Source organism: Sciurus vulgaris (assembly GCF_902686455.1).
Source record: "Sciurus vulgaris genome assembly, chromosome: 7".
Taxonomy (NCBI): domain Eukaryota; kingdom Metazoa; phylum Chordata; class Mammalia; order Rodentia; family Sciuridae; genus Sciurus; species Sciurus vulgaris.
In genome coordinates, this window is record NC_136467.1 from 10,644,506 (window position 1) to 10,670,865 (window position 26,360).

Here is a 26,360-nt window from a genome sequence, read left to right on the forward strand (position 1 = left end):
GGCCTGAAGATCAAATCACTAATTCACAAGAAATAAAAAGGGCAAAGGAACATGTAAAACCTAAGTGCATCATCAGTATATCCCAACCCGTGGGGATCTCTACTAGAGAAAGGACTGATCCTCAACACACAGATGCCAGTAAAACTAAGAGGAGGACAGAAGGTGGGAGGAGATCCTAGAAATGAGGAGGGTTGAAGTTATTAGCTGAAGACCGCACTTTATGTGGATCCTGATTCAACTACTTCACCATCTAAGTAAAACAAGCACTCCATTTATTAGACTGCTAGAAATCTGAACTATCGGATGATCGATAGGAATAAATTCTACTTTAAATGTGATGACTATACTGTGTTTCTTTCAGAAGCCCTTTATCTTTGAGAAGGACACAGTAAAATACGTCCTGATTAAGTGACACAATGTTAGGACTCACTTCAAAATAATACTGAGGTGGGGGAACAGGGGAGTACGTGGCACAGCAGTAACCCCTGTGCTGGGCATGCAGGAGGTCCAGAGTTCAACCCGCAGTGCAAAAGCAAAACCAAACCAAACCGGGAGGCAGGGGAGGAAGCAGGAGCGGTGGGTGTGGACCACTGGGAACGAGCATAGGGATGGGTCTGCTGCTCATGTTCGAGAATTTCCACTAAATGAAAATGCAGTTAACAGTGTGAATGACTACGCTGAGAACCCAGGAGAGGGGCTGAGGGGAAGGCGGGCTTTCATCTGAAAAGCCACCATCACTCCTTAATTCTCTTCAACTCCTCCCTCTCCGTGAAAACGTACTAATAAGCACTGATATTTTCATCTCCAGTTTTTACCTGCCCCATTTTTATCTTTAGTGTCTGCTAAACTATTTAATCCTAAAGTTTAGCTGACTTAACTACAAAAATCCTTCCATCATCTTAACTGAATTAACCTCATCAATTTTGTTCTTCCCCAAGATTCCCCAGGTGAAACCTGCTCTTCTTGTTGGCCTGGAGATCCTTGCTCAGTCTCACCAGTCCATCTCTCCAGCATTCCTAGACCAGACCTGGCACAGGGTCTCCAAAGGCCTGCTCTCCCACTACAATGGATTCCAAGAGGACTTTTGCAGCCACAGAAGTCATGTGGCTTTGCATCAACAAACCCAACTTCAAGAATTTCAACTTCCCTCTTCACTAGCACTGTGTGACCCTGGACAGGGCAATCCTGCCGTGGTGCCAGTGGGCGAGGTGTCCCTGCAAGCTGGGTGTGCAGCAGACAGACCCCTCCACTCCGCAAGCTGTCTCTCAGGCACAGCACAGCTGAGTGGGGCTTTGGCAAGTACACGGTGAGTACCATGATTATCTACTTAGAATGCTGTCAATCTCTTTAATTTTTCCAAATCCATATTGACATCTTCCTTTCCCCAATTCTTTTAGCTCAGATAAAAGTCACATGAATAAACCTCAAGTGGTCTCTTAGTGTCGCAAATTCTATCAGCCAATTCAGAGTTTAAAGTCATATTCCTTCTACTACACTACATACATCAATGAGTCCAAAACCTAGACATTCTGACCGGTCCTTAGTTTTTATTAATTCAAAGGAATTTTTAAAGACTATTCTAAGAAGAGGGACAAGTCTGTACAAGCCACCTCACGACACTTCCTCCTGATGAGTTTCCTTGGTACTGACAGCAGGGTCCTCACTACAACATGCCTGCCATCGCTGAGACCATGGCTGAGACGCAGGCTCCCCAGTGAAGCAGGCTGTGGCCACCTCCTCAGGCTGAAGCCAGCACAGGGGTCAGGGCCTGTGGGTCGGCACTCTGAGCTTGGGAGGAGCCTTCTGTTTTGTTTACCCTCTGTTTTCACAAGAACTTCTTCCAACTGCCAGTTGGCCCAGAATGAGAAGGGAAGCCACATGCTTTTCTAAAATGATATTTACTAAGATATCAAACAGAAACATGAAGACACTCAGAAGCTAATGACTAAAATAATTAAGACTTTTAATAATCAATTTATTTTTAAAAACTCACAAAGCTAAATGAGCCCCAGTTAAAGTACTTTATGCAGAGAAAAATAGTGATTCCTAAAGTCTACACAGCATCTAAGAATCTGAGTTACATAACTTACTACAAAAGAATTCCTTTCCTCACCTACAAAATTCCGATATAGGAGCCTGTCCCCTATGAGAGAGAAGCCTGTAAGGGACCTTGGAGCCTTAGCACTGTGCCCAGCACGATTAATGTCAGTCATTGTTATTGCTATTATTTAAAACACATTAACACAAAATGTTAATTCAACTACTAGGACTTTATGGTTACGATGCTGGTGGTGGTGACAAAGAGCAAGCGAATCGGCACCCAGCACTTACTGTTGACCAGGCACTTCTCCAAGTGTCTTACTCCTTCAGCAAACTTGATCTTCTCATCAACTCCATGAAATAAATACAGTTGTTCCTCAGGATCTGTGCAGTACTGGTTCCCGCCCCACCCGGCAGGTTCAAAAACCCCAGATGGTCTAGTTCCCTTTATAAATGGTACAGTGTCTGCAAAGAACCTACATTCAGCCTACCTTAAGCTTTAGATCATCTCTAGGTGACTTACAAGAGCTGATACAACGCCAGTATAAGTAAATTTAGCTGTCATATTGAATCATTTAGGGAACAACACCCAGGAAGAAAGTCTGTATGTGTTTAGTAGAGACGCAATTTGCTTTCTGAATATTTCTGATGTGAGGATGGTTGAATTCAGAGATTCGGTGGGCCAACTGTAATATTTTACTAAGGAAGAAAGTGAGGCACAGAGGCTGAGGAACTTGTCCCAGAGGGAACCAATATTCTTTCCCCAGTCTGGTCATTTAAGGACATTCCCACTCCACACCCACCAGATGAGGACTAATTTCAGCCCCCTATCCTGTAGCTGACAAACCCCCAATTTGAGACTGGGTCCAGGAATCTGAATTTGTTACAAAATCCATAAACGTTCTTGTAAATTTTGAGATTTGTTAATTAAACACAGTGTAGTATTTTCATTAAGTTATGATAATGCACAACATAAGGTCTGAGATAGTAAGCCATTACTTACCAACTGTAGTGTGGAATTCTGCTGTATCATTAACAAGAGTTAAATTACCAACCCTCTGTGGCTGTAAAACAGATACACCTGAGTCTGTCCACCCTTTTCCCCATCCCACTTGGGCCAGGGATGGTCACCTAGTCTTATTGCCAATGAAAAGATTATCCTCAGTTTTGAAATGAATTAATTCTGGCACTGGTTTCTCATACCCTCTGAAAGCTGATTCTTTCTCCAACAATCTAAGCCCCTTCCTCCAGACCAAGAAATATACCACACTAGTCACAAGAGCCCAGATCTGGAGCCCAGCAGGGTCTGCATCAAGTAGAAAGCAAGGTTAAACAGGCCTTTATTCAATGTGGGACTGCAGCTTGCACTGAGGGCCAGCATTCTTGACCTTGGATTCAAAGCCACTGAAAACTCCCCAGAAATTATAGCAAATATGTATACGTGTATACTTTCCCAGGGGGGAGAATCCATAGTTTTCACCAGATTTCCAAAGACAAAAAAAAAAAAAAGGTTCAAGGATAATGCCTGAGATAATATCAACAATGAAACTCACTAGAACTAAGAACATCATAATTTCATTGAGATTTGTAAGATTAGATTAGTTACAAATAACTGTATTAAACATTATAAACTTTTTCTAAATAAATGAAATAAAAATTACTAAAGAATTCTCAAACACACTAACAAATTTTCAAACATACTGTTGGTATCCAAATATACATGCAGTAAAAGGTTGACTGAGTAGCTCCAGCTACAGAGCAAGACATGTACGTGGGCCACCTGCGTCCCTGTGCACACCCTTAATTAGAGCTGCAACGTGAGGGATGTGAGTGGCAGGGCAGTAACCTGCTCAAACAGGACTTATGAAACCCCATGCTGCACCAACAGGGAGACTCCGCTTTGCCAATGAGAGAGAAGGGCCAGGAAGATCCCGTCCCACACCTGCCTTCCAGCTCTCCCACAACTGTACAGGCAGCCACTTTTACAAGTTGTCTATTCCTCCCTGAAATGCCTGTGGAGCGAAAACTAAAAGAAGAGAAGAAAAAACAAAAAAGAAAGGTACCTAAAGAAAGCAACAGAAAAAACAACAAAACACAAGAGCCAGTTCTCAGCTGCTGGTTTGCATTGTACCAATAATATTTCCAAAATGCAAGAAGCAGAAAGGAATCTGTGGAATTTTTTTTTTTTACCATCCACATAACATATAATAATTTTTAACTTTTTACAAGATATTAAGACAGATTGTTTGATCTATGAAATTCTACCCCCTGCCCCGACCCCAGTCATTTTCATTTTAGGAGTACAAGAAGAAAGAACACACGTGAAAGAACTTGACATCCAGTTAGTATAATCTCCACTGATCTATAAAGTTAGATCATAAGCATCCTTCTCTCAAAATGGTCAAAGATCTGACTTTTTCAGGGATTCCTCACAATGTTTAAAAACGGACATATTCCAGTTAAGTGTTGCTATGATTACAGGAAAATATTTGCCTTTAAGGAGTGAAGTAAATTTTTATTTGGGTAAAAAAGACAAGACGCTAGAAATTTGAGGTATGTCACGAATTACATCAAAGTACATTAAATTTATTTCTTTATCCATTTTCTGTTAAATACCTTAAATTTTCCAAAAACAGTGAGTTATATATTCATTCTGAAGTTCATCCCATATTGCTTTTCTTCAGGCAAAACAAACATGAGAGCCACTACTCTGAAGAAAGGATGATACTCCAAATGGTGGCAACCATGGACAACAGTGGGGTCAGTGAGCCCCCTGCCACACAGGTATTAATGGGGTCCAAGAAAGAAAGGGCATGGCCTCTGCACGCCTCCTTTGGGCAAAGCATTTACCAGACACTCCAAAGCACCAGGCAGTTTACACAGTAGGTCTCCAAGCATGGTCCCTGCATAAGCAGCTGGCAATACCAGCATCACCTTGAAACTTTCTAGGTGTGAGAATAAATCAGGCCCAAACTACAGATTAGGAACTCTGGGGGTGGGGTCCAATAATCTATATCACAACAGGTGTTCCAGGTGCTTCTGGATTAGCAAATAGCAAGGCCCTTACCAAAGGCCTCAAGGCCTGACTATTCTCCCATCTCTGGAGCAAATATATCTCTACTGTAATCAGTAATAAAGGAGACAGCAATCTCCCTACACTCAGACAGAGTTAGAATCAAACTAAACTCACCACAAGTAATACCTTCTTGCAGTGTGACCTTCCAAGGTTACTAGTAATGAATGAGATCAAATGGTTGTATTAAACCCAAAGCTGGTTTAGTACTTGGGTACCTCGGTAGCTCTCAAACTTTGATATGCATCTACTTGTCTGCAAAATTAAATCACACTCCAAGATTTTCCCAAAGACAAGGGTTTGGGTAGAAAAGACCTTATTTGAGTAGACACCTCAGGTAATTCTGATGTAAGTACTCATCCCCCTTATTGATTTTTTATAAACAACACCTGCACAATTATTCAGTGGTCCCTTTGTTTCCTACTTCTTGACTCAATCCTATGAACCCATCCCTCACTCCAAAGGTCCAGCACTTTGGGGAAAATCAGTGAACTGGCCCTTGTTCTGTTTTCTCCCTTCCGGAAAAAAAAAAACGGTTACCAGAGAATTCCAAGAGGAACACTATGTGTCCAACATCTGCAGACAGTCTTCCTCTGGAATACAATATACACAAGCTGTTAAAATCAAAGCAATTGATGAGGAAGACTTTATATGTAATTATGTTTTATTGCATTTTTCATACTTTAACATTTCACAATGAGCATTTTAAAGACAAATGAAAGCATCTGAGTAGAAAAAGGAAAAAAAAAACCAGGAATAACAGATAATCCCCTAATCTCCTAGTGTCATAATATAAATATCAAGGGAGGAAAGAACTGTATGCAAAATATAAAGCCTCCACATGCACCCCATTCTCTTCTCAAGCTCACCCAACGGCAGCTGTGAATAATGGTGCCCGCTGCCATGCAGGGTACTAACAGGGTCCATGGAGCAGGGCATCAGGGAGGAGAGCAACTGCCAGGCTATGGCCTGAGAGCACAGAGGGTGCAGTAAGAGTCACACTGGGTCTGGGGAAGCAGTACTAAGAACCAGAGAAAGGATCAAGTCCATGTCTGATTCCATTCCCCTAAATCCCTCTCATTTGGAAGGAGCAGTGATGGAGATAGAGAAAGAGTAGGAGACAGGGGTGCGGGATCCCCTGCCCTTAGAGCTGTGCTACAAAACAGGGAAGGATGTGGAGCTTAGATATCTTTCAATGAAATCCTGCTCTCTGCATCTGAAGGTTTTCTTTAACCTTTAATGAAATTCATATTAAACGATGTAACTCCCTTTATTTTCTCCATGGTGGACGATCATGACTCACTCACGGGCTCTCCCACATCTTTCTAGACAGGTCCTTGCCACTGAGCTAAGCAAATGCCCAAAGTCAGTGTGGGATATGCGCTCAAGACTCCCGAGTTTTGGGGCTGCCTGGGCTTCCAGGTGGCTCTGCTCAGAAGGAGCTTTCCTGCCACCACCTTTCTAAATAAATTAGGTATTGAAAATATTGTCATTACATGTAATTCCTCACTTCCTCATTGGATTCCCTTTGATTTTGGTACTAGAGAGAAAAAAAAATTACATATATGTTCAACATGATCATGAATAGCACTATCAAATTATAATCCAATGCAAGTAAGATGCCCAGTTACAGTACTAACACAGAAAGATAAACTTTGAAGCTTTTCCATTAAAAGAAAACTCCTTAATAATGAGAAAGATGTGTCCAGAGCTGAAGGTTTTCTCTGGTTTTCCTCATTGCTATAAGGTAAAGGCCCAGGCCCAGGCAGGCACCTGCACCTAGTGAGGGAACCACTCTGACTCTATAGCAATTAAGGGGGAAAGTCCATGTGAACTGTCATTCTAACTTTCACAAAACTTTTTCCTGAAATTTTCAGTAGGTTTCTTCAGACACTCAGGAATCTCTCGCTCTCTCTCTCTCTCTCTCTCTCTCTCACACACACACACACACACACACACACACACACACACACACACAGGCCACCCTAGGAACTGGACCGTTCAGATGGCACAGTGAGCACTGAGCTTCCCGGCACTGCTCAACCCCGGGAGGGAGACACCAGGACAGAGGAAAGCAGCCCTCCTCAGCCCCTGATGGCCACAGGGCACCCACTGCCTCCCCACCTCTGTGCTCCCACACAGCTCCTGCAGCAGCTTTGGGAGCAGGGACGTCATGGCTGCAACCTTCAGAAATTAGTCAGTCTAGGAGAGCCCCTTGCTCCCCCTCAAAGTAACTTAAAACTTTTCTCCTCAGCAACTCACAAATTCCATGAACTTAAATCCCTAGCAATGGTTAAAGCCTTAGACTTTAGCCACAGACTTAGTCTGCACACAGGGTCAGCAAGAAGAAAGGAGGAGACCCAAACCCAAACATCACCCAGGGTTTCACCTGGTGACTTCCTTTAAAACAAAGAAAAATGGGTATCAACCTAATTCTAACAGTTTTTAGTATCAAGCTACTCAGAGGACTCCTGTGTTAATACCTAAAAGTTGAGCACTTAATGACAACAAACTATAAATATCCTTATCTTTGCTCTGATAACAAAACCTTGTAACAGACGAAAGTGCATACTAGTGACTAACACAGGTCTTCTGACTTCAGTTTTCTCCAAAAGCTGCAGAAGGAAAAATTGACTTGGAAATTAACTTTCTGCCATACAAGTAAAAAAAAACAAAGATCCAAATACACAGTAAAACAACAAAGAAGTGTTCATAGCACACAAGAGATTACAGCCGCTATGCTTACTGTGCTTCTAAACGTCAGGTCCCTTAGTGACTGGAGCGGCATGTTGCTACAAGTTCTAATTCAGAAACATTTCATGGCATTGTTAGTATATAAGAAAGTATTTTTTTCTCAGTTAAACTAGAAGAGTCAAACATATTATGTTGATTATGGTGCTATCTTATATTAAATTATTCTAAAATACTTTACTCAAGTTCCAATGCTATTTCCTTCTTTTAAAAAAAAAAAAAAAATGCTCATTTGCCAAATACTTTCAGTTCACTGCATCTCCACTGGAAAAACACTGACCGTGATGATAACTAAAAAAAGTGATACTTTAAAAATATAAACACCCGTGTCCTCCCTCATAGCTAAGCAGATCTAGCTCGGTTTGACTCTCTATGATCTGCTGTGAGAAGTGAACTGCTAAGCTTGTGCTATTTTTTTGTTTTGTTTAAAAAAAAAAAATCAACAATAATCTTTTATATCCTTGATATTACTGGGGAAAGAAGAAAGTCGCCAGTTCCCAGCATCATTAATGTGTGCCTGCTAAGCGGCCACTAACTGGTCTTCCAGTCCAGAAGTCAGCGTCCTTCAAGGAGGGGCTTCCTCTGCTCTTCACTAACCCAGAACTGGTCCCACTCCAAGATCGCACTTCTCTCACCAGCAAATTCGCTCCTTCCTCAAGACCTTTCAGACACACTTCTACCAATACCACGTCCCTGCGCCCATCCCTCTGGAGCCACGGATGGAAAACACACCTCACCCACTGGACTGTGGACTCCCATCTCCTGGGAGCCCCTCAGGTCAGGGGCAAGGTCTCAGCCATCACCACAGCCTGGCTCACGAGGTTCCCAAGCACAACATATTCATGGAATGGCTTGTGTGTTGCTTTTATTAACAGTTACGTCTTCTGTGTTTTTCCCAATTAACCTGAGGTGTAAAAATTTATAAAAAAGAAATGACCAAGTTACATGCTCGGACCCTTGAGAATCTCAGACAGCCTGGCAAAATGGCACATGCCTGTGATGTCAGTGCCTGGGAAGCCTGAGGCAAGATCGCAAGTTCCATGCCAGCCTGGACAACTTAGCAAGACCATGTGTCAAAATTCAAAAAATAAAAAGGGCTGGGCGTGCAGCCTAACTGTAAAGTTTTCCTTGGTTTGAGCCCCAGTACAAGAAAAAAAAAAACTGCAGGTGGCTTGGGGGAGGGGGGGAGTACTACACCAAAAAAAACCAAGGTTTGAAATTTCTCATTGCTTTACACTAGTGGTTTTTTTTTTTTTTATTTTTAAGACCCACCGTGATAAATAACTCTCTAAATAAACTATGACTTACTTAAATGGTGTTACTTCATACAACTCTGGTCTACAAAAAGAATCAGGTTTTTCTGGCTATGAAAGCAGCACTGTGGTTTGAAGCCATGGAGGGAGAGGGATGAAGAGGCTGCCAGCCGTCCAGGTCCTCAAGGCAGAGTTGCATCAGCAAAAGACTCCCCTCGTCAAGCAACGGGATTGACAGGTGACAGGCTCCAGCCAGGCAGAGCCTTTCAAGTTCAGCTTCCCTTGATACCTAACAAGGGGCATCTGTCAGGAGACAGCAGAGAAGGTTCCTGGAGAAATGTGTGTCATAATGGGAAATGGGGTCTTTTCCGGAATCTCAGGAGGGCAAGTCAGAACAGGAACTGGAAGTAAAAGGAAAAACTGCTTCTCATTCTATAGGTACCAAGAGCAGAAAAGGAGGTAATGAGAGTTTGCTAAGGAGGGTACAGGAACCAGGGACATGAACCTGTATATGAGACATAGTGACCCAAAATTGATGAAATGAAAAACTAAAAACTTCAAAACAAAAAATTAAAACTTATGGCATTAAAGAAGTTTTCCCCACTATACAAAAGTTTTAAATCTCATGCAAAATAGTTTAAGAAAATAACCTAGGATTTTAAAAATTCCTCTAAAATAGAAGCAGCTTCTTCAAATAGCTTGTTAGTTGGTTTGTTTGTTTGTTAAGACCTTAAAACAGATGCACTTGTAAAGAAGGGCATGTCCAAGTGTTGAGTGGACAAGTTGCCTGGTGAACATGCCCTGCTGCATCCGTCATCCTCTTGGTCTATGACCAGAGAACAGACTGGGCCAGTTCTCTCGTTGAAACTCTCCTCCTGCCCCCAAAGGAGCAGCAGAGAAGAGAAACACAAGTAAAGAAAAAGCAAATGTTAAGAACATGTGATGTTTATGGAGCCTCTGGGTCAACAGCAAATCAGAAAATTACCAATGTCCCAGTTCTTCCCAAGGCAATCAAATTTCCATAATCAATTTATTCCAGGATCACAATATCACATCAGGCAGGTCCAGATCAAGTTCGGAAGTCTGTGGGGTCTCTTTAACTTTGGTGAAACTCAGAAAACAACTACAAAGATTCATTAATAGAAATAAAAGGTAATAAAATAAGAACCATTGCAAAATATACTTTAAAATGTATATATGTGAGCTGGTGGAGGATATAATTTGTCAAGACCTTCTGGAGAGGAATATGGAAAAACACACCAACACTAAACAACAAGTCCACTGGACTACAAGCTGCGTCACAAGTCTGTGCAAAGGCTGGCACAGGCCATGCCCAAAGGAGCCAGCTATAAGTGTGGTCAACAAAGGCCTGTCGGGGGTTCCAAGAGAAGTTATGAAATCTTAATATCCAGCAGGAAATGTTCATCTTCGTCAATACTGTAAAGTCTGCCTGCAATGTAGATGTGCCAGCAAATACAGATATTTTGAACAATTACATCATCAGTATTGGACATGTTAACTATATTTCTACTGAGTGCCAGTACTCACCTCCATACCAGGGAAGCACCTCCCACCAAGGTGCTTTGCTAACATGAAGAGTAACAGATGAGATAAAAACCTAACGACTACATAGTGACCTGTGCTACGGACTGAAGCAGAGTGAAGGGGCTGTGACCTTGGTCAGTGTGGGTGGGAGGCCTGGGAGGGCAGCTCAGGTTGAGAGTCTCACCTTACCACCCCCCACCCAGCAGCAGGAGAACTAGGGGTATCGCGGGACTCTGCACAGATCGTGGCTGGAGAATGAATTTGAAACATTTCTGACCCAACTGTTAGACTGGTAGATTATCTACATTGAGCTGGGGGTGAGGGGACATAAACAGAGTAGATGTGTGGAAAAGGGACGAGGTTTTTCAAGAGTGGCTTTGGATGTACCGAGTTTCAGGAGCCTGTCAGACACATGAATCTGTGATGCCAGGCAGGAGTAGGAGGCACGGGGACAGAAAGGAGAGGCTGAGTTGCAGAGGTGCACTGGGAAGCCACCAGACTGTCCATATCTAGAGCCACGAGACCGAGACTGCACAGGTACAAAGGTGTGGCTCTGACATTGAGCCCTGATTCAGGCTACCACTCGGAGGATGAGGAGATAAAAACCAGAAAGAACAGGGAGTGGCCAGGAGAGAGCCTGGGAGACAAGCGAGAAAGGAGGCCCACACTATCAAGTACTCCCGACAGGTCAGAGACAGCGGGCAACGACTGCTTGTTGGGCGGAGCAACAGGCACGCACTGGCCTCTCTGAAAAGCCTTGCTGCATACCGCCTCCTCTCGCTGCTGTACGGAACCGAAGGGCTGGTGGATGCCAGGCCTGGGCATCAGGGAGACGCCAGGCAAAGGATGCAAAATTCCAATTCAGAGAAACAAGTTCAAGAGATGATGGTACAACATAGTGACTCCAGGCAATGATGGGCACTATGCTTAAAAACTGCTGAGAGGGGGCGTAAAGGGTTTCACCAAAAAATAACTAGGTGAGGCAGTGAGTAGGACCTGGTCACTGTAAAACACACACACACACACACACACACACACACACACACACACACACACACACACACTTCCAAACAGCGCGCTGTACACAGTAAATAGGTACCGCTGTATCTGTCAATTTAAAAAGAAAAAACAGTGTTGAAGAGCTGTTTGACACAGTAGTTCAGTCCATCATGGAGTCCATTCAAGGGGAACGAAAAAAGGGGAGCGCAAGAAAAGCGCAAAACTGGTTTGTGGTTTTGGTCAAGAGAGGTGTTTTTGTTTTGTTCGGTGAGAGAAATGACAGCATGTGTTCATGCTCAAGGGAATGACAGGATGGGAAACTGATGGCCTGGAAGGAGGAGGGACTGGGAGCAATCAGGCACTGAGCATTCCAGGGGGTGGCTGCAGAGGAAGAAGGCAGCAGGGACGTGAGGCACAGGCGGTGCTGACTGCCATCTCCCGACTGCTCCCGTCTGTGCTTTCAGCACCAGCAGCAGCAGCCAGGAGTGGGAGTGAGCCTGGGGCTGGAGACAGAAGGGAATGTCAACCAGCTTTCAGCAAATGCAGCGCTACAGGCAAGGGTCCTCTGGAGTCTGGGTCGTGGGTTTAAAGGCAGGTCTCTCTCTCCTCCCACCCGGCTCTGAATAAGTGGGGAGCTGGGTTCTGGGGCATCAGCAGGTTCATAAGACTGTAACGAGTGATCAGAAGGTGGCACTAGACATGTGGGTGGGGTAAGGAGGAAGGGTGGTGTGAGCAGGTGAGAAGCAGGACAGAATGACTGTCTCAGCGAATTTCAAGAACTAAGCCACCACTGCAATTTTTTTTTTTCCTTCTTGTACCAGGGATTGAACTCAGGGGCACTCGACCACTGAGCCACATCCCCAGCCCTATTTTGTATTTTATTTAGAGACAGGGTCTCACTGAGTTGCATAGTGTCTCGCTTTTGTTGAGGCTGGCTTTGAACTTGAGCTCCTCCTGCCTCAGCCTCCCGGGCTGCTGGGATTACCAGCGAGCACCACCGCGCCAGCTCACTGCAGGTCTTCCAGCAGTAGTGACACTCGGAGTCTCTATGCCCCTGCACTGCTCGAATTGTACTACACTGTGTTTTATAATCAGTGTGGTACCCTTTACACTATATTTAAATATATTACACACATTACCTATTTATTACAGATAATTTAGAATATATAAATAAGGTAAGAGAAACAAAAATTTTAATAGTTGAAAATATTCTTTCTTTTACTTTATTTATAAATTAGGTCATTTTCACACTTTGGGGGTAACTTGCCCTTTTGTTGTAAGCAGTTCTGTGAGTATGTTATTTAAAATGTTTCTCCATATTTTTATCTTACATAATTACTCTTGTCCCATGATGGGTCCCACGGATTGGAAGTCTAGTAGAGCTTTTGACTCAATGGCACCACCCTTTCCTTTGTCCTGCGGGCCACAGTCATCACCCACCCAGGGGCAAGCCCCTGGCTCTCACGAGCCTTCTAATGCAGATGTGCCCAAGCATTTACTTTGGAAAAACACAATACTTTTTTTATAAATGACTTTCTGTTCTTTCTTAGTTTCTTTCCACGACATTTAGGGCATACTGATGTTTGAAATTCTGTATGGTAACTCACGCTATATATGAATTTTATTCCAGAAAAATTAAGGAAACATGTGACTGACATGCACTGACAAGATTTCAAGGGAGCAGTGTGTTGTCACAGGATAAGAAATGCAGTGAGGTTCAGTGGGTCTGTCCCACAAGGAGAAGGGGACGTGGGCCTGACAGATCCCCCCTCCACACCACACTCACGTAAAAGCAAAAGCACAAAGCTCAGTATCTGAGTCTCCACAGAAACCAGCTTCACTCTGTGTACAGGAACAGTGTTCTCAATATCATCCGAGTACAGGCTGCATCTTCCAGGAATAAAACACCAAGGTTATTGAGAAAAGATCCTGCTTTGTTTCGTTCAGAACTTTACCAGGAGTTACTCGCCGTTTTAAAAGATGGCATTGCCACTCACAACTGTGCCTGGGAACGTGCATCCTTAATACAACACCTCCATGTCCGTCTCATCCTGCTGTCAAGGGCACATAGATTCCACAGTTACCAAGCATTTGCCGCAGAAGTCTAACGTGGCCATGAGTGAGCACTGACTTAATAGTGTAATATATACTGTTTTCATTTTCTATATAAAGTTAGTGCATTATTCTAATTTATTTGAAATTCTACATGTAGATAGCTTATTTTATCTAGGAACTTCCTTTTAAAATAAAGAGGCACTAGGAAATTTCAATATAAAATGAGTATTATCTATATGTTCTAAATTATTTGTAATGAATATCACATTTGTGAAGTTTTAAATTGTAAAAAGAATATTAAACAACTAGAAAATTTTAAGAGCACCAGCTTCAGCAGTATGGAGATCAGATCAGATGTGCTGAACGTCCACTGAGTGAAATGTCTACAGTACTGGGTAAAGCACCTTTTCTCACCCTTTAGGTGGATCATGGACTTGGCATGGATATGAATGGCCCCAAAAACACGTGAGTGCATACAAGGAGTGAAACCCAAGAGCAGGGGACACTGACTGGTGCTGCAGATTTTAATTTCCACCTGCTGACTACACAAATGACAAGAAAAGATATACTACCTGACTCACAGCAAGCACACCGGGGCCGGCAGAACTGACGGGAACAGACCTCCCCACTCACTGTCGCGGGTGAGGAGCTTGGACCAGGTGCAAAGAGAAAGGCTGGTCTGCACCTCCAGGTCTCCATGGCCCCGGCAGACGGCAGGGAGCTGGCAGCCCGTGCAAAGGCGGAAACAGAGGCCCTTCACACCGCTAGGGCGCGACAGCCCCTCCTCTGCACAGGAGAAGCACCAAAAATATGGAAGACATGTTACAACAACCACAGACAAGTGCTTATCTTAAGTCCATGGGCCTCCTTGCAATGACAGGAAATAGAGGAACAGGTTCGGCCACATGAAGAGAACACAGCCAGACAAGGCCAACAATGATATAATCAAAGCCAGGACACCTGACCCAGTTTTCCCTGTCAAGGTACAAATTGAGCAGGGGAAATGGGCTGTTCTAGATCAAAAGGCTTAAGAACTAAATCAATTTATTAACCTTGTTTACATGCTGCTTGAAACAATGTATTCTAAGGGCATTCTGAGGACAACTGGGGATGGATGAAAGGAATTACATTCAATTTGGCAAGGTGTGGTGACAGAACTGGGGCCATATCAGAACAGCCCTCACTTACAGGCCTCATGGAGTGGACCCTGTGGAGGGAACTGCTATGCTGCTGATTAACTGAACACACGTTGGAGAGAGCAGGGCCTGAGAGAGGAGGGCGAGGAGGACGACCAGGCACGAAAGCAAAATGGCAAAATATGAGTGATACCACAGCCAGGTGAGAGCACAGGAGTGCCGATTATAAAATTGTTTATTGGCATGTTAAGGCTTTTTTGTAATAAAAACGTCATAAAACCAATGTTGGAACACGGCCCCAGAAGACTAGCACACACAGGCAACTGGCAAAGACCGATTGATCCTGCTGCAGAATGGAAACCCAGGCCTCCATGAAGCCACCTTCAAAGACAAAGAATTAGAAGAAATGGAATTCAAGGATAACAAAAATAATGCATATCAAAATTTTAAGAGATTTAGCCAAAGCAGTACTTAGGAGGAATTTTTTTAGTCTTTTGTTTAGCTCCAGGAAACAAAGATTCAAATGAGTATTAATTTGAGTGGAAAAAAAGGAGAAAAATAAATATCAGTAAAGTAGAAAGTGAGATGTAATCAAAAAAGAGCAGAACATAATTAATTTCTTAAAAAGAATATGTAATAGAGAAGACAAAGACCAAAATTGCTTTGAAAAAGCTTTTATCAAGAATTAAAAAAGGAGCAAATTAGCGAGACCCTAAGCAACTCAGCGAGACCCTGTCTCTAACTAAAATATTAAAAAGGGTTGGGAATGTAGCTCAGTAGTTAAGTGCTCCTGGGTTCAATCCCCAGTAACAAAAAGAAAAGAAAGAAGGAAAAAGCATTATTAACTTAAGTGCCTTAACTCTGGATGTTAAAGAGATTAAATTAAGAATAATATAAACTTTTTTAACATAAAGATGAAAATTAGATTTTTCAATGGATAAATTCCTATATATATATATGCATGCACACAAACTGATTCAAGAAGAAATTTTAGAATTCTTATACCTATAATTACACACACAAAAAATGGAATCATGAGTTTAAAAATCAAGAATGAGACAAAAGCTAAAAATTAAGAGTGTTACCAGGGCTTTACAAAATCACTTCCACCAAACATTCCAACAACAGATAATTCCAACCTCACGAAAATTCTTCCAGTGAATTAGGAAATGGACCAGTCCCAAATTCAGTTTACAAACCTCCACAGTAGATACCAAAACCTCACAAAGATCATTACAGTTCAATCCCATCCATAAAAACCTAAACAAATGTTACCAAACTTAATCCAATAGTGTATTTAAAAAGACAATATATCATGAGGCTAGTTTATTCCAGAAACTAGATCTAGAATAACACTTTTTTGAACAAAAAAAAAAAGAGGGAATTTTTACCTTTTACCATAGTGACAGGTTATAAGGGAAAACAAAGTGATATGGGGGGGGAGGCAATAAAATTTAGCATCCATCATGGAAAATACATCGTAGCAAACTAGAAAAGAAGGGGACTCCCTAAGCCAACAGTAGACTGCTACAAAAAGAAAAAAGAAGGAGCAAAGAAAAGGAAAAGAAAGAGTAAGCATTATATTTAATGAGAAATGTTGAAGGCCTTCCTTTTTTTTTTTTTTTTTTCCCTTTTGGTGCTAGGGATTGAACCCAGGGCCTTCTGCATGCTAGGCAAGCACTCTACAAACTGGGCTATACCCCCAGCCCAAAGGGCTTCATTTTAACTGGGGAGATTATGGGAATGGCCAGTCAGTCCTCTTAAACAATGCACTTAGAGAGGCGAGTCCTACAGAAACAAGCAAACGAAAGAAGTGGGAAGGTAGTGATTTTAAAGTATTTATTAATATGAAAAACCTGAGAGAACTAAGAAGCGATGAGAATTAGTAGCATTAAGAACTGGCTGGGCACACAAACGGTACTACACAGAGTTGTCACATCTGTGCACACTAACAGCTACAAAAATAAAGCACATAGGAATACCCCCAATACAAAGTGGAGCAGCTCTTTGAAGAATATTCTAAAAGAAATTAAAAACTACCTAAACAAATGGAGAACAATGCCATTCAGGAGGAGGAGGGGCGAGGAGTGGAAACAGGGATGTGGAGACAAGGAGAGGGCTGAGAACCTGCGAGCTGCAGCACACCTGGTGCAGGAACAGGCCAGCTAGGCAGCTTCAGGCAGGAGGAAAGACTGAATGTCCCTGTCTAACTCTTCCTTACCCCTGGTGGCCCTCCGCCTGCCTACTACCTAATCCCCAAAACGCCCCCAGTTCCTTGAGAGCAGCCAGTTTAGGACGAAGCCTTGCTTCCCTAATCCTTCCTATAACCATTGAGCACACACCAGACCCTATGAAACAGCCCCAGTCCCAATCTGTTCATGCTGCTGAGGCTCCTTGGGACAGCATCCTCTCTAGCCTGCAACAATCAAAACTAAATAATCCAATTTTATCTCATGTGTTCCTGGCCTTTGGTCAATTGGCTTTAACAAGACAAAAATCATTTGAGTAAGTACCTTCATTTGTTTTACCATTTTTCTTTTACAAGTACCATCTGTTTCAGTGAAAAAGGTATTATGAAAGAAAAGACCCAATTATAAGAACAACAAAAAGACAAAATTCTTATTCTTAGGGAAAAGCATAGTAAGAAATGAAGTGTGTGTGTGTGAAAAAAATAAGCAAGAAAATTCTGCAAAAGAATAATGATACATTAACCTTATCAGATACTAAATTGTAATTAAAACAGCAAAGTACTGATGCATTAATAGAAGGATCAAATGAGAAGAATAGAAATTCCAGAATAACCCTAAGCACAGCATCAAAGAAAATTCAGCAAATGATAAAGTGACATTTCCAATCAGTTAAGGGAAGACAGCTGCAAAAGTTAATTCTGTGTGGTAATTTGGAGGGTGTTTTTGGATGAATTTAACAATTTAGAAGGGTGACTTAAGTCAAACAGATTGTCTTCCATAATGTGAGTGGGCTTCATGCAATTACTCTGAAGACCGCACTACAATAAAAAGACCAGCGTTCCCTGGGAAGAGGGACTTCAGCAGATGCCTCTGACCTCATCTGCATCAGCAGCTCTCTGGGGTCTCCAGCCAGCCAGTTCACACTGAAATTTTTGGACTTACCAGCCTCTATTACTATTATCATAAATAATATTACATACATACATCTTTTTTCTTTGAAGAACTCCAATACAATAATCTACACATGAAAAGGTGAATAACCAACTAGCCATTTAGAAAAAGTCAATTAGGCTGGACCCTATCTCTCTCCCCAGATTGCAAAAAATGAAACATAAAACTGAATGTACAAAAGCACTATAAAATGACATGGGAGAGTTGCTTCATGACCCTAGAAGTGTGGAAGGTCTTTTGAACTCCCACCACAAACAAAATCCAGAAATCAATGCAAGAAGAAATTAATAATTCTGACTATATAAAAATTTTAAAGAACAAAAAATCCTCTGCATTACCAAAAACCTGCCATAACTAATGTCGAAGACAAAATGACTAGATTGGGTGGCAGTAAGCCATCATGACAAACATCCCATCTCCCTGACAAACAAAGAATTTTCAAAAATCAATCTTTAATGTCCAATAACTGAATTTTAAAAATCAAGATTAAAAAAGACAATGAATTTACAGACCCAGGAAAAAAGCACAAATGCTTTTAAAAATATGATGAAACTCCTCATCACTCATTAACAAGATAACTGTAAACTAAAACCCTAGTTTGGACTGGCAAATATCCAGAGGCCTTCATAAATCACACCACAGATTATACAGGGAACAGCCCTCTCTCACCTGGACAGTTTGGGTGTACTGGTAGACCTGGTGGAGTGCAATCCAGCAAATCTTCGAGAAGAGCAAATGTACCTTTTGATACAGCAAGTTGTTCTTAGGAATCTGTCCTACAGATATTACTGTGTTTATGAAATGACACATACTTAGTTTATCAGGGCAACATTGTTTGAACTAAATTATCATAAATAGCCATCAAAGAGAATTGGCTAAACATATTATGGTATGTCCATAAAATGGAATAGATCTATAAAGAAGAATGAGAGCTCCCTCATGTTCTCCTTTAAAGAGATCTTCAGAAAATATATCTAAATGAGTAGGAGGAATGGGATGATCAAAAAAAAAAAAACCACAAACAAACAAAAACTATAAACAGAGTGTGTACGATATATTAAAGTATGCTATCACTGGTATAAAAACAGTAAAATTAATATGACACTTTGCGATCTCCAGAAAAACGTACAATAAACTAATAAAATGGTTATCTAGCAAAGGGTGAGGTAGGTGATGAAGGGGGGAAGGAGAATTAAGATGGGAAAGGTACTTTTCTCTGTATCCTTTCCTTGTACTTTTTAAATTTTGGAAACACAGGAATGTGTTGATTAACTATAACATTAAACATGTTACAAACTGTTATCTGGTGTAGTAGCACACACCTATAATCCCAACTACTTGGATAAGGATTGCCAAGTTTGAGGTCAGCCTCAGCATCTTAGGGAGACCCTGTCTAAAAATAAAAGTCAAAATTAAAAGGGCTGTGGATATAGCTGAGTGTTAGAGTGCTTGCCTAGCATGTGGGTTCAATCCCAAGTACTGCCAAAACAAAACCCAAAAGAAGGTAAAAACACAAAGTGAGGAATCCTAATGGAACCCTAAAATTAGCTTTTGTATCAACCATATTACCCAAAGTCATAAAATATTATTTGCTGAGTGCCTTCTATGAAATCAACAGGTTTTATATATATATATATATATATATATATATACACACACACATATATATTTATATAAATTAGCTTTTATATAAATTTATATTTATATAAAATTAGCTTTTGTATCATATTACCCAAAGTCATAAAATATTATTTGCTGAGTGCCTTCTTTGAAATCACAGGTTTTATATATATATATATGTGTGTGTATATATATATTTAAATATTTATATATAAAAATATAAATATAAAATATAAATATATATAACAGGTTTTATATATATAAAAATATATTTATTTATATTATGCTTAGAGAGGAAAAAGAAAATTCGCATGAAAGAATGTTCTTATTGTTATGAAATATCAATTAAACCAAATACAGTTGAACTTACCAGGTTTTTAAATGTACATGAATTCAGTATTCTAAGTTCTTTATTAAAATTTGGCCAGGTTGTAATAATATTCTATTAGTATCTTTTATTTTGTTTTAGGATTGATTTGGGAGTATTATTTTGGTGTGGGAGGTGGTAACTTTGTCTACAAAGCTAGAACTCCTTTCTTAGAGGGTCATGTCCCAGATCTACCAGGCCTTCTAACTCCCTAGACACCAGGATTGGTCCTGTCAAATCAGACCATCTGACTAGATCAGTTAAATATCTCCACTTTCAACCCTTTTATCCTACAATGAGTGTAATGAAACTTAAAAATTATAATAATAAATAAATAAACACACAGGCTGGGATATAGCCCAGTGGCGGTGTTTGACTTGCATTTGCAAAGTCCTAGGTTCGATCCCCAGTTCCAAAAGAAAAGGAAAAAAAAAAAAAAAAAAAAAGTCAGATAATTCTATAGTTCATGAGTTTGAACATAAGAAAAAAATTCCAACACACTTTGAGGAATTTTGGTTTTATTCAGAATATAAAAAAAACCATATTCATATTAAAGAATCATGATTCTCTATTATTTCTTACCATATAATTTACTGTATTTGAATCAATAAAATAAAGGTACCATCAACATACAAGACAGCCCTCAATTTAGCACATTAAAACAATATTCATTACAGTAAGATTCTACCTGCACTATGCTTTCAATATTTAAGTGTGAAGGATATTAAATAACTAATTGCCATCTGCTGGAAGTCATCAGTGAATGCTGCATAAAGGAAGTAAATTTGAGCTTGGTCTTGAAGGAAATGACAGGCACTCAGAATCTTTAATCAAATTGGTTTTACAATCAGAGATTCATTTCGGCACACTAGAGTAAAATGAGTAATGTAATCTCTCTATTGAGTCCTTAAATTTTGATGACATGACAAAACATTCTATGTCTACAGATAAGTTCAATAAGTCTCTGAAAGCCCCTTGAAAAGCCTATAACTTTTCTATCGAAACCCCAGATACCAGTCTCTTTCACTTGAAAAGAGCTGATATTTGAAGTGCTTTAAAACGTTCACACACTTTAATAAAAGTTAGACCAGACAGCTCTGAGATAATGCACCTCCCTACTGCTAGAGGCTCTATATAACCCTAGCTATATTACCAAAATTTTGCAAACACATATGCAGAAAGAAAAATTTGTACAGGATCTTGAATCTTTCTTGGGGTTTTAACATGATTTGTTTAAAGTCATAAACTCTCTTTAGAACCCTGTAATCAAAGTCACATGGGAGCTGACTCCAACAAATCCAAGAAACTTATTAAAGAAATTCACTAAATTGACCAAAATTTAAGCTCCATACAGTTTTAGTTTTGGCTTATGATCAACAATCTACTCAAACTATAAAAGAAGCACTTTAAAAATGAAAAAGTTCATGAAGTTCTCTTCACCTCACAAAAGAGACAAGAGGGGAAAAGATTAAAATGGAAAGCTGCATTCTGATGCTTCTGACTGGCAGCACTATGACAATCTCACTGTGTTCAGAGCCAGAGTCCCTGCTCAGGACTCCACTGTACTTCACGCCAAAGTGACAATCTCTAATACAACGCGGAACTCAATCACTTCACCAAGTACACATGTACTATTTTTCTTAATCATGTAAACTCAAATCTATGGCCCAATAACATAAAACAGTATTTTAATGAGGCTAATTTAAACTAGAAACTGTTTAACATACTTAAAGCAGATGATTCCCATTAGTATTTTAATATATTATAATTGAAGTGATTATCTGTTTATAAGCTAGTTTAAGGAAAATAACACTATCAAAAGGCAACATTTTCACCCAGTAGCACTTAATAATAAAACAACAACAACAAAAAGAAGTCAAGATAAAAATATCACGTATGTGCCAACTAGTAGGATCAGGCAAAACCACTCTCCCAAACAAGCCTTAACACAATGGCAGAGCACTTTCTTGAAAGATTTAGAAGGCAAATGACAAAGAAGATGAAATGAGTGACACTTTCTGCTGTCACCAATCAGAAATGCAAGCAGCTATTACAAGTCACTCTTCCCACACTTCGATCTCAAACATGCAGGAAAGAAGGAAGGAATCGGGGGTGGGGAGGGAGGGAAAGAAGGAGGAAGAGAAGGAGCAGAGAGGAACAGAGTTAGATTAGGTTACAGGTCTGCATGTTCTCGAAACTACCTCTGTTTTCTACGGAAAACACAATTATTAAAATGGTCTGCCTCTGCACGCAGGCCTGGAGGAGAAACAAGCCCTGGGGGCAGTGGGCCACGCTCACCTGCTGCGGCTGGTACCTCTGCTGAGACTGGGATGGCAGATACTGCGCCTGGGCCGGGAGGTGCGGGGGCTGGGGCTGCTGGTTGTAATATGGCTGTTGGCCTTGTTGGCAGTAGCCACTCACACCTTGCTGTCCATACTGAGGTGGCATCTGTCAAAAAGTCAAGCAAAGCAAATGAGAAAATCAAAATATGCAATTAAGTGAAATCAAACATGCTTTCAATTCAGTAACATGGTGTGGATTCTTGGCTAAGCACTTGGATTCAATATTTTTAATCCTCTCTTTATTATATAAATCAACATACTGCCTTCTCTTCACATGCTATCAATGAAGTCAAAGATAATTTGACTTTACCTTTAAAAATCATATTTTATCAGATAGTAAGTATTGACAATGCCATAAAAAATCTAGTGAGGAAAAAAAGCTCCTAACACTGATATTTTAAAAGTGTCTCTGCTGAAAGAGTCAAAGAGGCATTATGTTAAATCCATTCCCATGCACAGTGAAAATCAACATGAAATTCACACAATCTATGTCAACTCACTGGTATTTTGTAGGATGCCTATGGTTTGGGTGCAAACTGTGCAAGTCTGTTTCCAAGTTCAGAAAAACTAAAGTTAGAATATCCCAATTACATTTCTAACAGATATGAGCCACTTACGTTGGCAATTCCACTCACTGTTTTTGCTAAAAAGATATGCATTCCTTTTACCATCAAATGAAACCCTCTGAAAGCAATACCCTTTATAGTTTGGAGTTTAAATGTCCCTCACAGGCCCATGTATAATAGATGAGGCCTAATGGGAGGTCTTGAAGGCACTGCAGCCCTTGAAGGGGACTGGGAGACCCCAGCACCTTTCTCACTATTTTTGTTCCTGACATTGAAATAAGAGGTCTTGCTCTACCACATGCTCCTGCCATGATGGCCTGCTTCGCCACAGGCCTTCAAAACTATGAGGCCATCTGACCCTGGGCTAGGACCACCAAAACTGTGAACCAAAAGAAACCTTCTCCAAGTTAATTATCTCGGGTGTTTCTTATAATGATGGAAAACTGACCGATGCTGCAAACACATAGAAAACAATACTACGTGTATCAAACCACCAGTGCGAGTTTCTGAAGGAAAGATATTCATATCTAGTTGATAGAGGAGGTAATAATAGATTAATTAATTAATTAATAATAAAGCACAATGTAAATGTGAGAGGAATAGACCAAAGTGGCCTAAATCAGTCTTCTCCATCTCTTATTTATGTGAGCCTAAATATTCGTGAAAACATTTTTCAGAGGAAAAACCTTCCTTGTGCAATCAATACACCATTAATATTATCTTCAGATTTTTTTAAATGAGTATTTTTGAAGTGTTTTAAAATAAGAAATCTATTGATTTTTTTTTTCTTTTCCCTCCCAATTAAGGGAAAGAGCAAGATAGGAAAAGAAAAACAAGACAAAGAACACTCCAGAGCCGAGAATGGTGAAGTCATTCTGTTAATACCACAATATGGTTCCTTTGGGAACTCCAAGAACTTGAGTCCCATAAGCCCACACACTCAAGAAATTAAGGAGTACCAGATACACACTGATCAGTCAAATTCACTATATAAACACCAAACAAGGCAAAAGAATGAATGGCAAAGGAAGAAAATTTAAAACATTCTACGTCTAAGACAAATTAGTACCGTATTTCCTTCAATGTAATCCAGATTATTTTAAAAATCTGTCAGCAATGATCACAAAAACCAAGGCCACAATGGCTCACAACATCTCTTATCACACAGAGCCTGCAACATTAGAGCAGACAAGTTTGCAGTGAAAAGCCATTTAACAGCACAGTTGAATTCCTTGCTTTTATTTATTTTACAGCTTGACATTTCATAATGCATGTATGTCCCTGCCACAAACCAAGCCAAAGAATTTCCATAAAATACAACTCCACATGCTAGAACACCATACACCACTACACATCCTCCTGTTCAACACCCATATGTTTGATTTGATATCTAATACTATATTTCACACAAGCATCTTTGCAGTTTGATTTGAAGCAGTGAGGATAACACTTTTGCTAGTGTTAAAATGACTGTAAAGCTCAGTCAACACAGCCAGCAACTCCCCTAGGAGTTATGCTTGAATATGTTGACTTGCTGCTTTACAGAAACCCTAATGTACAATACCGAAGTGCTGCTGGGGAGGAGGGTTCTGTCTACTAAGCAAGACAACCCCAGGACATATTGCAGGAACCTACTAACACCAGAGCAGTTACAAACTTACCAGACTCTTACTATCCATTCTAACTCTGGGATGTTTGGGATAGGTCAGGGGGCCAGGAGGCTAGGGGAGGGCACAAGCAAATCATCCACAAAGCCACCATAACTAGCAAAACTAAGCAAACTGCAGAGGGAAAACCATCTAAAACACACACTTGAGCCCCATAGCCCTGGTCGCTATCTTTGGCTGTTAACAAATGATCTGCCATCCTCTTAAGCATGTGGTCTAGTTCATGTTTTTGGGACCAACTTGACTGACACCTCACTCTACAAGCCTGGAATAAGGAAACCTAAAATGTAATACAGCTAGGCTCTCCAGTAGACCTGGGGCTTGGTGCCACTTACCTGGCCCTGGTCTACAGTCCTGAACTGGAGCCAGAACAGATCAGACATGACTAAGCTCCAGTCTAGCTAAAGCACCTCTGGGTTAGAAATGCATGAAATCAAAATCCAATCCCCACTGTTCCTGAGTTGTGTGGATTTGGTCAACCACAAAACTTGTTTGTCACACATCTTCAACTGTAAAATGGTGTCATGTTATTAATTATTAATTTATTACTATGTACTGACTGTGTAGTCAGAAATTTAATAATCCTACCTGGAAGTTTATGCAGATACTATTATTACTTATTAAATTTATAAATAGTAGGGCTGTCTCTAACCTATTAACTATTTTCTAAGTATAACATTTAAAGGCCCATTTCTTAATATAATAAATATCTATAGGTACCTGAACTCAGATCCAGTTTTTTGTTTGTTTGTTTGTTTGTTTTTGGTACCAGGGATTGAATCCAGGGTTCCTTAATGACTGAACCACACCCCCAGCCCTTTTTAATTTTTTATTTTGAGACGAGGTTCCACTAAGTCGCTTAGGGCCTCACTAAATTTGAGGCTGACTGTGTACTCACAATCCTCCAGCCTCAGCCTCCTGAGCCGCTGGGATTATAGGTATGCACCACCACGCCCAGCTTAAGGTCTGATTCGTTAACGATCATTACTAGTTCTGTTTTAGTCATTCCAGACACGAGGTTTTCAAAGATCTAATGTATGCTTTTCAGTCTTCTTAAACTGAAGAATCTCTATCACATGCCTAAAACTGACACAGAAGGTATCAGAGCCCCTTGTCCGCTTGGGTTAGTTCTGCCATCTTTCTTCAGGCCACCACTCATCACTCTGACCTCAGCCCTCAACCCCACCCCAGTATTCTTGATGTACTTCCAAGGTGCTGAGGCCTGAGGAGCCCAGGCACGTTGTCCAACTGAGAGCAACACAGAGGACTAGTCCATGTGCATTTGTCCCGAGCTCTAGGAAGCCTCTTTTGGCTATTGAGTTTTTCTTAAATTTTTCTCTTGATTCTAAACCACATTCAGGACAACTACAACAATCACCAGACTGTGTATTATTTATGACCACACACATAGTAAATATCAACCAAAAAGGAAACATATGTCTCTCTCTCTGAGAAGGGAGAAGGGACAGACAGGGTGAGACTTCAGCCTTGCATTTTTCTCCTTTAAAAAAAGATGTAGCCGGGCACAATGGTGCACACCTGTAATCCCCACAGCTCAGAAGGCTGAGGCAGGAGGATCTTGAGTTCAAAGCCAGCCTCAGCAACTTAGCGAGACCCTGTATCAAAATAAAATATAAAAAGGGATGGGGATACAGCTCAATGGTAAAGCACATCTGGGTTAAATTCCCAGTGACCAAAAAAAAAAAAAAGTGGGGCTGGGGTGTGGTAGGGCGTGCACAGCATCTAACACAGATGCAGCACATTCTATACTCTCACAATCTTAGTGCAGCTACACGGAGTGCTGTA

General features: G+C 40.8%; 1 protein-coding gene across 11 annotated transcripts in view; it reads right to left on the reverse strand.

Moving 5' to 3' along the window:
• ARID1B (AT-rich interaction domain 1B) overlaps nt 1–26,360 on the reverse strand; it is a 405,422-nt gene that overhangs the window by 271,801 nt on the left and 107,261 nt on the right. For all 11 annotated transcript variants that reach the window (XM_079146755.1, XM_079146754.1, XM_079146753.1 and 8 more), the window contains one exon: nt 22,278–22,427. In XM_079146755.1, coding sequence (XP_079002881.1) covers nt 22,278–22,427 — 150 coding nt within the window. The remainder of the gene's footprint in view (nt 1–22,277; nt 22,428–26,360) is intronic.